Source organism: Sinocyclocheilus rhinocerous, unplaced genomic scaffold (genome assembly GCF_001515625.1).
Source record: "Sinocyclocheilus rhinocerous isolate Xijiao unplaced genomic scaffold, SAMN03320098_v1.1 scaffold115, whole genome shotgun sequence".
NCBI lineage: Eukaryota > Metazoa > Chordata > Actinopteri > Cypriniformes > Cyprinidae > Sinocyclocheilus > Sinocyclocheilus rhinocerous.
This window is the reverse complement of record NW_015650001.1, coordinates 3,086,902-3,100,949: the sequence shown is the minus strand read 5'-3', so window position 1 is coordinate 3,100,949 and position 14,048 is coordinate 3,086,902. Positions and strand designations below refer to the sequence as shown.

Below are 14,048 nucleotides of genomic sequence, written 5' to 3'. Positions count from 1 at the left end.
GTCGCTCCGGCCGGACACGGCATCAACAGTATGTGAGGGGCGTAACATTTCCGTCTCACGCTTGAGGTATTCGGCCAATCACAACGCACTGGATAGCTGGCCAATCACAGCACACCTCGCTTTTTCTGACCGATGAGCTTTGTAAAAATCGACACGTTTCAGAAAGGCGGGGCATAGAGGAGAAACAATAATGTACAGTATGTGGAAAATAATGTGTTTTTTTAACTTTAAACCGCATAAATGCATTTCATTACACCAAATACACAAAATAATGTTCTTTTTAGCAACATCATATGACCCCTTTAATATTTGCGCGCGTTCTGAGATGCGGGTTTGCACGCTTCGGATGAGCACATGCACAAATCTTTTAACTGCACGCGCGAGCTCGCGTCCTCTGGCTCTTAAATGTTTAAACTGGCAAAGCTTAAACGAGTTTAGCTTAAACACAGATATCAACGTGTGCTGTTCAGGTCTCGCCTAGGCAGCCTATATAGGACTGATTGTGTTTGCCCATTTCTGACCCATATGGGTTGGCCAAGCAGGCCCCATATGTGTTTCAACCCACATAACCCACATAGAGATTACCCATGTGGGTTCTACCTTGGGCCCATGCAGGCAGCCTATATGGTGTTTGCCCAAGAGATTACCCATGTGGGTTCTACCTTGGGCCCATGCAGGCAGCCTATATGGGACTGATTGTGTTTGCCCATGTCTGACCCATATGTGAAACCCATATGGGGGCCATATGTGTTGCCCATTTTGAGCCCATGCCCTCATTTCCCATTAGTGACCCAACTAGGCCCCACATGGGAAGCCCACCTGGTTTTGCCCATGTGAGACCTACTTAGCTGACCTAAGTGGGCCCCAGATAAGATGCCCATTTTGGGACCATGCCCACTTGGTACCCATGTAGCCCAAGTATAAACCATGTGGGGCCCACATATACATGTTGGCTGGGCTGTGTGCGCGCGCTATCAGTAGCCGGGTGAAGGCGGAATAAATGCTCATATTCCAGCATACGGCATTCGCATTGAACAAGAGTGAATGGTTTGTCCACGCTTTTTTTTTTTCATCGCTGTTGTTTTAATGTATTGGGAAGCCAGAATGTGCACCCATCAACAGAAACATATATTAGCCGAACCCTGTTTGTTTTACGTGTTATTTATAGCAAACCATATTACAGATGCGTTGTCAGATTTAAGTTGAACCGCGGTCCTAGCGCGTGCCGAACCATGTGTGGAGAACCGTACGGTTCGATTTTTTTCCGCGAACCGTTCCATCCCTAGTCAGCGCCGATACATACAGCGCCCTTGCACTATGGGCGTCCCAAGTTCGAATCTTGACTCAAGGACATTTCCCAATCCTGCCCCCCATCTCTCTCCCACTTCTCTTCCTGTCAGTTCTGATCTGTCCTAACATAATAAAGGCAAAAATGCCAAAAATAAATCTTTAAAAAAATTCAAATAAGAATAGGTAAGTGCTAGTATTAATTGGTAATGTGCTGATGAAAAAGATTTATTGAAAATGGCTAAAGACTCAGCTGAGAGTGATTTTGTGCCTGGGATGGCACCACGAGGTGGCGTTCACTTGCAGAACATAAGCTCCTGGACAGCGCATAAGTCTGAACTAGCGAGTTTAGGTATATTAGTGCAGAGCCAGTGGATGTCTTGTAGGCAAACATCAGTACCTTGAATTTGATGTGAACAGCTATCAGCAGCCAGTGCAAACTGATAATGATTATCCAGTCTGCAGTAATTTTTTAATGTCGGAATTATGGAATTTTTTTTTTTTACATAGGTCAGTGATTTTATGCATATTAAAAAAATCAATATATTTGTTACATTTACAGTCTAAAGTGATTTGTGAAGGGTTTTTTTCTTTTAGTTTTAGTTCTTATTTTTTTCTCAAAAGAGAAAAGAACATTTTATTCTTCATAGTTTGACCCCTTAAATATTTATACATTTACTTGGTAATGTGGATATGCACAGATATAAATATAGAATTCACATTACATGCCAGCTGTCATGTTCAGGTTTCTAGACATTGTATTGCTTGAATCCGGTTATGCCGATTGAATTATGTTTACATAATCAGAATTTTCCTGTGCTCTTTTCAGTCCTGGAACTATCTCAGATGACACCGACTCTTCCCAGGCCATCTACACTGAATTTGATGACGACTTTGAGGAAGAGGAACTCGCTGCACCTATTGGTCAATGCACAGCACTCTACAATTTCCCAGGTATGATTATTATACAGTTTTGCCTGAGCATTTGTGAATATCATACCCACCTCTTTTCCTCTGAGACTCCTCCATTTGTCCACAGGCTCCAGTGAGGGAACCATCTCCATGCAGGAAGGGGAGGTGCTGTCTGTAGTGGAGGAGGATAAGGGAGACGGATGGACACGAGTGCGCCGGAACAACGGGGACGAGGGCTATATCCCAACTTCTTATGCTACCATCACTCTTACTAAATGACCTCATCCCCTTTCCACCCGCTGCAGCAGTGATGCACTATACCAAACACTATGAGTTGCTTCAGATTACCACTCATGTCCCAACATGGCTTGCTGCTCCTCTCAGAGGGATAATTTAAGGGGGAATCACTGCACATTGGGCTAATACACTCCTCCTCTAAGGATGAATGAGTATCTCAGGGTGTGTATTATGTGAGTAAATGAGGTAGAGAAGGTTGGAATAATTTTTCTCCTTATTTTGCATGAAAAACGATGCAGCAGGGTGCCATGTATAAATGCAGCTATTGCTCAACAGACACATCAGTTCCTGTGGTGACTCTTATGGTGACTTTTGATAGCAGTCTATCAGCAGAGCTGCGATATTTTGTCTGACCATGATCCACTCAACGTGTCCTTCACTAAGATCTTCCATCTGCAACTTGATGATGTGATTCTGCGTCTGGAGCGAAAAGCGTAACTATCTCCGCTGGCAGAAATCCAGCAGCGTTTTAACTTGAAGTATTTGCTTTGATGATCTGAGTGGCCAAAAATTATGTTTTACAGGAGTAAGTGTTGCATATGCTTCCTTAAATGTGCAGTAACATGAATACCACATCTATGAGTCAATAAGACCTAACATTTTTGTCTATAGAAAATACTGAGCTCCAAAGTAATATTAAGTAACTCCCTCTTTCTTTCTTTTTTTAAGACTGTTACACAAATACATAAGTTGACATACTCAACAATATTATGACAATCAAAGTCTCAATCTGCAGAAAAAGCCACACTTCTCAAATCTACGAATATGTAGTACATTAAATAGTTTGTTGAAATAAAAGAATATAATTTATTGAGTATATAAATAAGTGTTTGTATAATAAACAATCAATCACATTTATATAAGAGTTGACTGCACACATTTGCTATTTCAGATAGATCAACAATGCACAGTGTACTCGCAGTTAAGAAAAACTATTTTAGGTGACAAAAGCTAATTTAGGAGTTTCATATATAGATATATGAAATAATATATTTTAGGCATCACAACACCACTATTGTCTTATTAGCTTTCTGTTCTTGATGAATAAAGATTGTATTGTTAATAGATTTCTAAATACAAGGGTTCGAGCCTCTGTTCAGCATTTGTTTTGTTTGTCTTTGAACAAGTCTAAGGCAGAACTGTTAATGTTTGGCTAAGTCAAGGTGCCTTCAACTTTGTATATGTAACATATTTAGAATACGCTATTTTATTGTCTTTATAAATGTCAAGCACATTTCCAAGTTGACCAGCTTTCCTGTTGTTTTCTTTTTTGGTGAAATTCTCAATGTTTCAAAATGTGTATACCTTTTAAGAAGAAATGTTTATCTTTAGTAGTAGTTAAACTACTTTTACATGCATACTGTAGCGCAAAAAAAAAAGAGCCTTGAAATCAAAATATTGATTTTACATGTTGATTATCATAATACCATTGCTTTTCATAGCTAACAAGTGCCGCCTGCTGGTAATAGGAGGTTGCTGTTAAGTGGACTTGCCATATAGAGTGGCAGCTCTGGTCAGTAGGATTTCATTCTCTCTGGAGTAAATACTCGTATGTCCACTGACTAATAATGCAGCAACATCGAGACTTACTCATAAAGTTTACATTTACTATTATAAATAGTGCTAAATACATCTGCTCAGTTTCCAGTTCTAAAACCTGATGGGGGAAATATATGATGGGTTATTAAAATAAAACTTAACTCAAGTAGGCCTACTGTTGGCCACAAACATTATTTTGCTAATAAATCAGCTGTAAAACAACCAAATAAGCACAATTGTGACCGCACGTTAGCTCTTAAATGTTTAAACTGGCAAAGCTTACATGAGTTTAGTTTAAACACAGATATCAATGTGTGTTGTTCAGGTCTCACCTATCAGCACGATGACTGGATTAAATGACTGCTCATATATTCCAGCATACGGCATTCGCATTGAACAAGAGTGAATGGTTTGTCCACGCTTTTTTTTTTTCATCGCTGTTGTTTTAATGTATTGGGAAGCCAGAATGCGCACCCATCAACAGAAACATATATTAGCCGAACCCTGTTTGTTTTACGTGTTATTTATAGCAAACCATATTACAGATGCGTTGTCAGATTTAAGTTGAACCGCGGTCCTAGCGCGTGCCGAACCATGTGTGGAGAACCGTACGGTTCGATTTTTTTCCGCGAACCGTTCCATCCCTAGTCAGCGCCGATACATACAGCGCCCTTGCACTATGGGCGTCCCAAGTTCGAATCTTGACTCAAGGACATTTCCCAATCCTGCCCCCCATCTCTCTCCCACTTCTCTTCCTGTCAGTTCTGATCTGTCCTAACATAATAAAGGCAAAAATGCCAAAAATAAATCTTTAAAAAAATTCAAATAAGAATAGGTAAGTGCTAGTATTAATTGGTAATGTGCTGATGAAAAAGATTTGTTGAAAATGGCTAAAGACTCAGCTGAGAGTGATTTTGTGCCTGGGATGGCACCACGAGGTGGCGTTCACTTGCAGAACATAAGCTCCTGGACAGCGCATAAGTCTGAACTAGCGAGTTTAGGTATATTAGTGCAGAGCCAGTGGATGTCTTGTAGGCAAACATCAGTACCTTGAATTTGATGTGAACAGCTATCAGCAGCCAGTGCAAACTGATAATGATTATCCAGTCTGCAGTAATTTTTTAATGTCGGAATTATGGAATTTTTTTTTTTTACATAGGTCAGTGATTTTATGCATATTAAAAAAATCAATATATTTGTTACATTTACAGTCTAAAGTGATTTGTGAAGGGTTTTTTTCTTTTAGTTTTAGTTCTTATTTTTTTCTCAAAAGAGAAAAGAACATTTTATTCTTCATAGTTTGACCCCTTAAATATTTATACATTTACTTGGTAATGTGGATATGCACAGATATAAATATAGAATTCACATTACATGCCAGCTGTCATGTTCAGGTTTCTAGACATTGTATTGCTTGAATCCGGTTATGCCGATTGAATTATGTTTACATAATCAGAATTGTCCTGTGCTCTTTTCAGTCCTGGAACTATCTCAGATGACACAGACTCTTCCCAGGCCATCTACACTGAATTTGATGACGACTTTGAGGAAGAGGAACTCGCTGCACCTATTGGTCAATGCACAGCACTCTACAATTTCCCAGGTATGATTATTATACAGTTTTGCCTGAGCATTTGTGAATATCATACCCACCTCTTTTCCTCTGAGACTCCTCCATTTGTCCACAGGCTCCAGTGAGGGAACCATCTCCATGCAGGAAGGGGAGGTGCTGTCTGTAGTGGAGGAGGATAAGGGAGACGGATGGACACGAGTGCGCCGGAACAACGGGGACGAGGGCTATATCCCAACTTCTTATGCTACCATCACTCTTACTAAATGACCTCATCCCCTTTCCACCCGCTGCAGCAGTGATGCACTATACCAAACACTATGAGTTGCTTCAGATTACCACTCATGTCCCAACATGGCTTGCTGCTCCTCTCAGAGGGATAATTTAAGGGGGAATCACTGCACATTGGGCTAATACACTCCTCCTCTAAGGATGAATGAGTATCTCAGGGTGTGTATTATGTGAGTAAATGAGGTAGAGAAGGTTGGAATAATTTTTCTCCTTATTTTGCATGAAAAACGATGCAGCAGGGTGCCATGTATAAATGCAGCTATTGCTCAACAGACACATCAGTTCCTGTGGTGACTCTTATGGTGACTTTTGATAGCAGTCTATCAGCAGAGCTGCGATATTTTGTCTGACCATGATCCACTCAACGTGTCCTTCACTAAGATCTTCCATCTGCAACTTGATGATGTGATTCTGCGTCTGGAGCGAAAAGCGTAACTATCTCCGCTGGCAGAAATCCAGCAGCGTTTTAACTTGAAGTATTTGCTTTGATGATCTGAGTGGCCAAAAATTATGTTTTACAGGAGTAAGTGTTGCATATGCTTCCTTAAATGTGCAGTAACATGAATACCACATCTATGAGTCAATAAGACCTAACATTTTTGTCTATAGAAAATACTGAGCTCCAAAGTAATATTAAGTAACTCCCTCTTTCTTTCTTTTTTTAAGACTGTTACACAAATACATAAGTTGACATACTCAACAATATTATGACAATCAAAGTCTCAATCTGCAGAAAAAGCCACACTTCTCAAATCTACGAATATGTAGTACATTAAATAGTTTGTTGAAATAAAAGAATATAATTTATTGAGTATATAAATAAGTGTTTGTATAATAAACAATCAATCACATTTATATAAGAGTTGACTGCACACATTTGCTATTTCAGATAGATCAACAATGCACAGTGTACTCGCAGTTAAGAAAAACTATTTTAGGTGACAAAAGCTAATTTAGGAGTTTCATATATAGATATATGAAATAATATATTTTAGGCATCACAACACCACTATTGTCTTATTAGCTTTCTGTTCTTGATGAATAAAGATTGTATTGTTAATAGATTTCTAAATACAAGGGTTCGAGCCTCTGTTCAGCATTTGTTTTGTTTGTCTTTGAACAAGTCTAAGGCAGAACTGTTAATGTTTGGCTAAGTCAAGGTGCCTTCAACTTTGTATATGTAACATATTTAGAATACGCTATTTTATTGTCTTTATAAATGTCAAGCACATTTCCAAGTTGACCAGCTTTCCTGTTGTTTTCTTTTTTGGTGAAATTCTCAATGTTTCAAAATGTGTATACCTTTTAAGAAGAAATGTTTATCTTTAGTAGCAGTTAAACTACTTTTACATGCATACTGTAGCGCAAAAAAAAAAGAGCCTTGAAATCAAAATATTGATTTTACATGTTGATTATCATAATACCATTGCTTTTCATAGCTAACAAGTGCCGCCTGCTGGTAATAGGAGGTTGCTGTTAAGTGGACTTGCCATATAGAGTGGCAGCTCTGGTCAGTAGGATTTCATTCTCTCTGGAGTAAATACTCGTATGTCCACTGACTAATAATGCAGCAACATCGAGACTTACTCATAAAGTTTACATTTACTATTATAAATAGTGCTAAATACATCTGCTCAGTTTCCAGTTCTAAAACCTGATGGGGGAAATATATGATGGGTTATTAAAATAAAACAACTCAAGTAGGCCTACTGTTGGCCACAAACATTATTTTGCTAATAAATCAGCTGTAAAACAACCAAATAAGCACAATTGTGACCGCACGTTAGCTGACTTCTAACGTTAAATTAAACGGCACTGCTGCGTTGCTTCCCAATCGTACCCATCCTGAATTTATGCTAATGAGCTATATTACTCGGCTGATTTTATGCTGCTGCTCATTATTCTACTTAATAAATGTACCTTTGATCATTGGTGTTTTTCATTCGTGCAAAATAGAACAAGTCGTGAAATCACGACCTCTCGTGGCTCATTGATTTATTAGGGCAGGCTTCCGACAGGTGGCAGTATTTGCACAGCAAATATAAACTGGTACTCGTCCTTGCTCATACATTTGCAACCGATTTGAAATAATATATGAACAGTTCAAAACAAAAAACAGACACGTCTTTCTAGAGTAAATCTAAAACCAGTCAAGTGTGACTGACACATCTCCAAGAGTGATGTTTTGACAGACGTGCAAATCCGAATAGGACAACCAAGAAAAAAAATAGCCTTTCAAAAAGCCACAGAAGATCCAGGTGTCAAAATATAAATATTTGGCAACTCAGTGAAAGAGCCCGCTGAACGCTTCAGTGTTTATATTGGGTTCAGCCTAATAGCCTGTGAAAGACTGATGCAGTTGAGCTTTCTCCAGATGTTCCGTCGCAAACTGTACAGCAAAAAACAACAACAACAACAACAATAAATAAATAAAACAAATATACGAACGAGTCATTGCTATACTATTAAATTACTTAAATATTTTAACAATGTTATCACCCAAAAACGAAAATATACGTGTATGAATGAACAAAAACAATGCGTTGTAGCGCAAAAAAAAAAGAGCCTTGAAATCAAAATATTGATTTTACATGTTGATTATCATAATACCACTGCTTTTCATAGCTAACAAGTGCCGCCTGCTGGTAATAGGAGGTTGCTGTTAAGTGGACTTGCCATATAGAGTGGCAGCTCTGGTCAGTAGGATTTCATTCTCTCTGGAGTAAATACTCGTATGTCCACTGACTAATAATGCAGCAACATCGAGACTTACTCATAAAGTTTACATTTACTATTATAAATAGTGCTAAATACATCTGCTCAGTTTCCAGTTCTAAAACCTGATGGGGGAAATATATGATGGGTTATTAAAATAAAACAACTCAAGTAGGCCTACTGTTGGCCACAAACATTATTTTGCTAATAAATCAGCTGTAAAACAACCAAATAAGCACAATTGTGACCGCACGTTAGCTGACTTCTAACGTTAAATTAAACGGCACTGCTGCGTTGCTTCCCAATCGTACCCATCCTGAATTTATGCTAATGAGCTATAATACTCGGCTGATTTTATGCTGCTGCTCATTATTCTACTTAATAAATGTACCTTTGATCATTGGTGTTTTTCATTCGTGCAAAATAGAACAAGTCGTGAAATCACGACCTCTCGTGGCTCATTGATTTATTAGGGCAGGCTTCCGACAGGTGGCAGTATTTGCACAGCAAATATAAACTGGTACTCGTCCTTGCTCATACATTTGCAACCGATTTGAAATAATATATGAACAGTTCAAAACAAAAAACAGACACGTCTTTCTAGAGTAAATCTAAAACCAGTCAAGTGTGACTGACACATCTCCAAGAGTGATGTTTTGACAGACGTGCAAATCCGAATAGGACAACCAAGAAAAAAAATAGCCTTTCAAAAAGCCACAGAAGATCCAGGTGTCAAAATATAAATATTTGGCAACTCAGTGAAAGAGCCCGCTGAACGCTTCAGTGTTTATATTGGGTTCAGCCTAATAGCCTGTGAAAGACTGATGCAGTTGAGCTTTCTCCAGATGTTCCGTCGCAAACTGTACAGCAAAAAACAACAACAACAACAACAACAACAATAAATAAATAAAACAAATATACGAACGACTCATTGCTATACTATTAAATTACTTAAATATTTTAACAATGTTATCACCCAAAAACGAAAATATACGTGTATGAATGAACAAAAACAATGCGTTTGCTCTCTATGTCCAAAACGCAGCATTCGTTGATGAAGCAACATCAGTCAACAGGCCAGGTTATGTTCGCTATACATGTAGGCTATACTGACTGAATAATAATGCGCTTCATAAACATGATTCTCGGCTGTGAAATCAATGAGAATCACTGAGCTTCTTCCATATGTTCAGCATCAGTGCTTGTCTAGAGGACGCCAATTATGCAAATTTGTACCCTCAAATGCTGTGATCTTGTGCCTATCACTTTTTGTAGTGAACAGTTGTTTAAAGGGGTCATATAATGTTGCTAAAAAGAACATTATTTGGTGTATTTGGTGTAATGAAATGTGTTTATGCGGTTTAAGGTTTAAAAAACACATTATTTTCCACATACTGTACAATATTGTTTCTCCTCTATGCCCCGCCTTTCTGAAACGCTCGATTTTTACAAAGCTCATCGGTCTGAAAAGCAAGGTGTGCTCTGATTGGCCAGCTATCCAGAGCGTTGTGATTGGCCGAATACCTCAAGCGTGAGACGGAAATGTTACGCCCCTCACCATACTGTGATGCCGTGTCCGGCCGGAGCGACGAGACATAAACATTAAAACCCATTACAAACGACTTAACCACTGATTTCTAGTCATGTCCTCTTTTGGAAGACCAAACAAAGTAGTTTAGCTTTCACAACGAAACACAGCGTCACACACGGCGGGCTAGAGTGAGCGGCGGTGGGCGGGCTTGCGGCAACCACATGTGACAGCCCTGGGCTGGACTCCGCTTCGTCCACGGTGAAAGCTTTAGTCGTTGCAACTTTACAGATCTTCTTTATGCACCAAGAGCTTGTAACACTCCAAAGAGAAAGGAAAAATTGAAATCGCATCATATGACCCCTTTAAAAAAAAAAAATCACATCTCATTATCTGCCCAAAACATGACATTTGATAGACCTTTATAAATGATTTTTGTTGCACATATATTGCTTCCAATTTTTAGAAGACAGTGTTAAACATAGGCTACTCTATCTACTCTCTGCAGTGAATCTGAATACAGCCGTAGTTACTTCAATTAGAGCTAATTGCATGCTTTTTGCAATTAACCCAATTATCCGGGCTGTTCCTCTCCCTCTCCCTCGTCCCTTATGTTGTGTCAGAACACATACTTAATTGGAATTTGTCTCTACTTTGTAGTCTTGAAAAAGAAGATAATGGCTGGCCTATTCAATAAAGCAGCTGTTGTTACTGCGCTGACATGAAAACCCATGTTAAGTAAGGCTAAGTAGGTTGGAGGACTACCAAAGTAGTTTCACTTTCATCTGCTATAAACGGACACCAGCCTACTCTAATGCATTAAAACATACTCTGCATGCATGCATTCTCCCTCTTACATAAACAAGTTTAAACTCATCTGTAGCCTATGAAGTATTTTTTAACATTTCTCTAATGTATTTATTAAAAAGTTGCAATTGCCTTGATACTGTGCAAGAAAGAATAAGCTTCAAATACAATTAAGCAGAGAAACACGCAATTATTGTATCCATTTTATTCAATTCAATTATTTAATTTTATACACAACAACATTGCTAATTTAGAATATTTTATAATAACACAGATGTTAGGATTTCACTCACAATAGGGAGTTTTTTTTCACTTTTGTAATGCGATTGGCCGCTGCTGGAGTCAGATGCGTCATTGGCTGCTACTTGGGGAGGCGGGCAAAACTACATTGATTCAACCAATGGCGTGATTTTGAGGCGGGGCTCGGAGTGTCGAAACTTGTTTGAAAACAGTCGAAATTGTTTGATGCTAGTGGCTCAAAAATCGCACACAGTTCACTTTCAAGAAGGTTGTGACTTCATACTGTGTTATGCACTTGAGTCATATGTGCAGTGGTTTTATTTGCAATTATCTTAAAGCATCAATTTTTACAGCTTGACAGGCTTTTTGAATTTCTTTGTGTTTTTATTGCGTTGTGCTGTGCTTTTATTGTGTCTCTTTTGTTTGCTCCTCAGGCGGTGTACTACCTCATTTGTATGCTTTGACATTGCTCTCGAAAACACATTAAAGGTCAGTTTTACCATAACACTGTGCCAACCTGGCTGAAACGGATAGGTCTCTGGTAAAGAAGGGGTTTCTGGGGAACAGGCTCTTCACAAAGATAAGCCACCCCACCACTGGAACCATAACTCTTTCACTGGTAAGAGCAAGACCAGCACTTTATAAAAGCAGATACATAAAACATCAGCTCCAGCATTCAAGATTATTCTGTACTCAGCAAAAAATACGTATAACAACTGATTTGATTTTCTTATCATCCAGGGACTTCACACAGTGCAAAACATAATTTTCTTAATAAGTATTTTTGTCTTGTTCTCTAGTAAAAATATCTAAAAATCAAAGTAAATGTAAAACATTAAACACTTTAATTGACTTTTTTTTTCTTGCTTTACGCATAAATCCAGAAGCATTTAGCAAGATTTATGCATAAAACAAAAAATATATATTTCCCTAATGGAGTTGGAAAAATAAACCTAATTTAAGAAATTAATTTTACTGGTAAACAAAAACCCTGATTAAGAAACCAAGTTTTTTTGCAGTGCAGTTGATGTCAGGATGAGTACGATGCCACAGTATAATATTTGTAGGTTTTACAGCAAGGTTATTTGTGCTATAGACTATGTATGTCCCCAAGGTTTGTGTTTATTGAATGTAGCTCATGCAGCAATAATTATTTGCGCTTAGATGGAATAACAGCCAAATCTGTTAGGAGGCAATACCTGCATTCTGTTAATGGAATGATTAATGATGTTTTTGCTGTACAATTTTGATACGTCTAGTCTAGAGGTTTCATGTATTACTCTGGTGTATAATCTATAAACGACTAATGATTTTAACTTCAATAAAACATGGCACATGAGCACTCAACATATTGATTTAACATGACATATACTAAAGAGCAGAAATATGAGCATGACGGAGGCCGTTCCCAAGGGAGAATGATGAATTGTTTTGGCACTTTCAATTTTTTGTCCATTTCCTTGTCAGCATGTGTGACTCACTGAGTGAGCTGCTGGTGGCGATGAGGTGTGTAAGTGTGTGTGTGTGTCCATGTGTGCTCTTTATGTGTAAATGTATGATGCATTTGATGTCACACTCGTGGCTGCGCTTCTGCTTGTATTGTCATACGGCAACTGTATACATGTCTGAATGGTTTGTTTACAGCTTATCAAAGGACCAATTTCCGCTTTGTGTTTGTATCACAGCAGCTGAATATTTTCAGGGATGGAATTGCTTATCTGAACATTTGAGAGAGCTCTTGAATGTTCTCTTCACACAACATTAGTCTCCTAACTAGAGAATGAGGCACTTATGAACAGCACTATACAAACATTATCCTTCAGTACTGCAGTTCAACCAAAACAGCTATTGTAAATGTTCTGTCTTTTTGTTTGTCTGTCTGTCTATCTATCTATTATCTGTTTGTCTGTCTGTCTGTCTCACTATCCATCTATTAGGGATGTTCATTTTAACCGGTTAACCGCCCGTAAGAATTTTGACCGATTAATAGGCCTACAATCAGTTAAACGGTTTAAAAAAATCATTTAATTATTTATTTTTTCAGTAATTTATAAAAATATTTAAAAAGGTTTGCTGCATGGTTAAAATACGCTACACGTAAAAAACAAAAGTGTTTTTAGGGGGAAAAAAACATAAGTCACATTTTATTATTTAATTCAGAAATGGGCCTAATGCCGACGCTAAATGAAATCAAATGTTTCCGTATTCGCGATGTATTTGAATGGCAAATTAATATTATGTAGCCTACTTCACTTGCGTTCCAATATCCACGTAAAACTAAATGTTTTGCATAACATCACGGCGGTGCGGTGCTACTTAACGGTACATATTTACTACATATTTTTTTACTACATAGTTTTTTTCCCATTATTTCCATGTTTGACTGACTATGTTATTATGATAATGAACAGGCTGCATTGTAGCAATGCTTAACTGTGTGTGTGCATGCGGCGCCGACGCAATCACTTGAGTTTTTTCCTTCTAACAGTGGAAGCAACTCCTTTTAGTCCTAAAGATAATCGGAATTGTAAAAGGTTTGCCTTTATTTGTGTACATTCACAATAAAAACAAATCTTTGTGCTTTTGTAAAATAAGCCTAAAGAAAAATAGGATGCCGCTTTCTGTCGTCTGTTTCCTTTCGCGCAGCACAAAAATGAACTGAAACTCTGCATACTAGGCTACTTGTTGCACAGTTTTTCTTTCATTTTCTTAATTTATTATTTAAGTAAAAATATGTTTATCGTATAGGCCTATTTATTCGTATATATATATATACAGTATATATATATATACATATAGCCTAGCTTTATTATGTTTTTCTCTGCTCACAGAAGCGCTGCAGGTGCGTGATGTGATATGAAG

General features: G+C 38.0%; 1 protein-coding gene across 1 annotated transcript in view; it reads left to right on the top strand.

Annotated features, from left to right (window-relative positions):
- LOC107711166 (cdc42-interacting protein 4 homolog) overlaps positions 1–6,635 on the top strand; it is a 40,186-nt gene extending 33,551 nt beyond the window's left edge. The window contains exons 12-16 of the mRNA XM_016516101.1: positions 2,117–2,241; positions 2,327–2,476; positions 2,816–2,930; positions 5,514–5,638; positions 5,724–6,635. Of these exons, the coding sequence (XP_016371587.1) occupies positions 2,117–2,241; positions 2,327–2,476; positions 2,816–2,930; positions 5,514–5,638; positions 5,724–5,875 (667 nt within the window). The 3' untranslated portion in view covers positions 5,876–6,635. The remainder of the gene's footprint in view (positions 1–2,116; positions 2,242–2,326; positions 2,477–2,815; positions 2,931–5,513; positions 5,639–5,723) is intronic.
- The last annotated feature ends 7,413 nt before the right edge of the window (positions 6,636–14,048 follow it).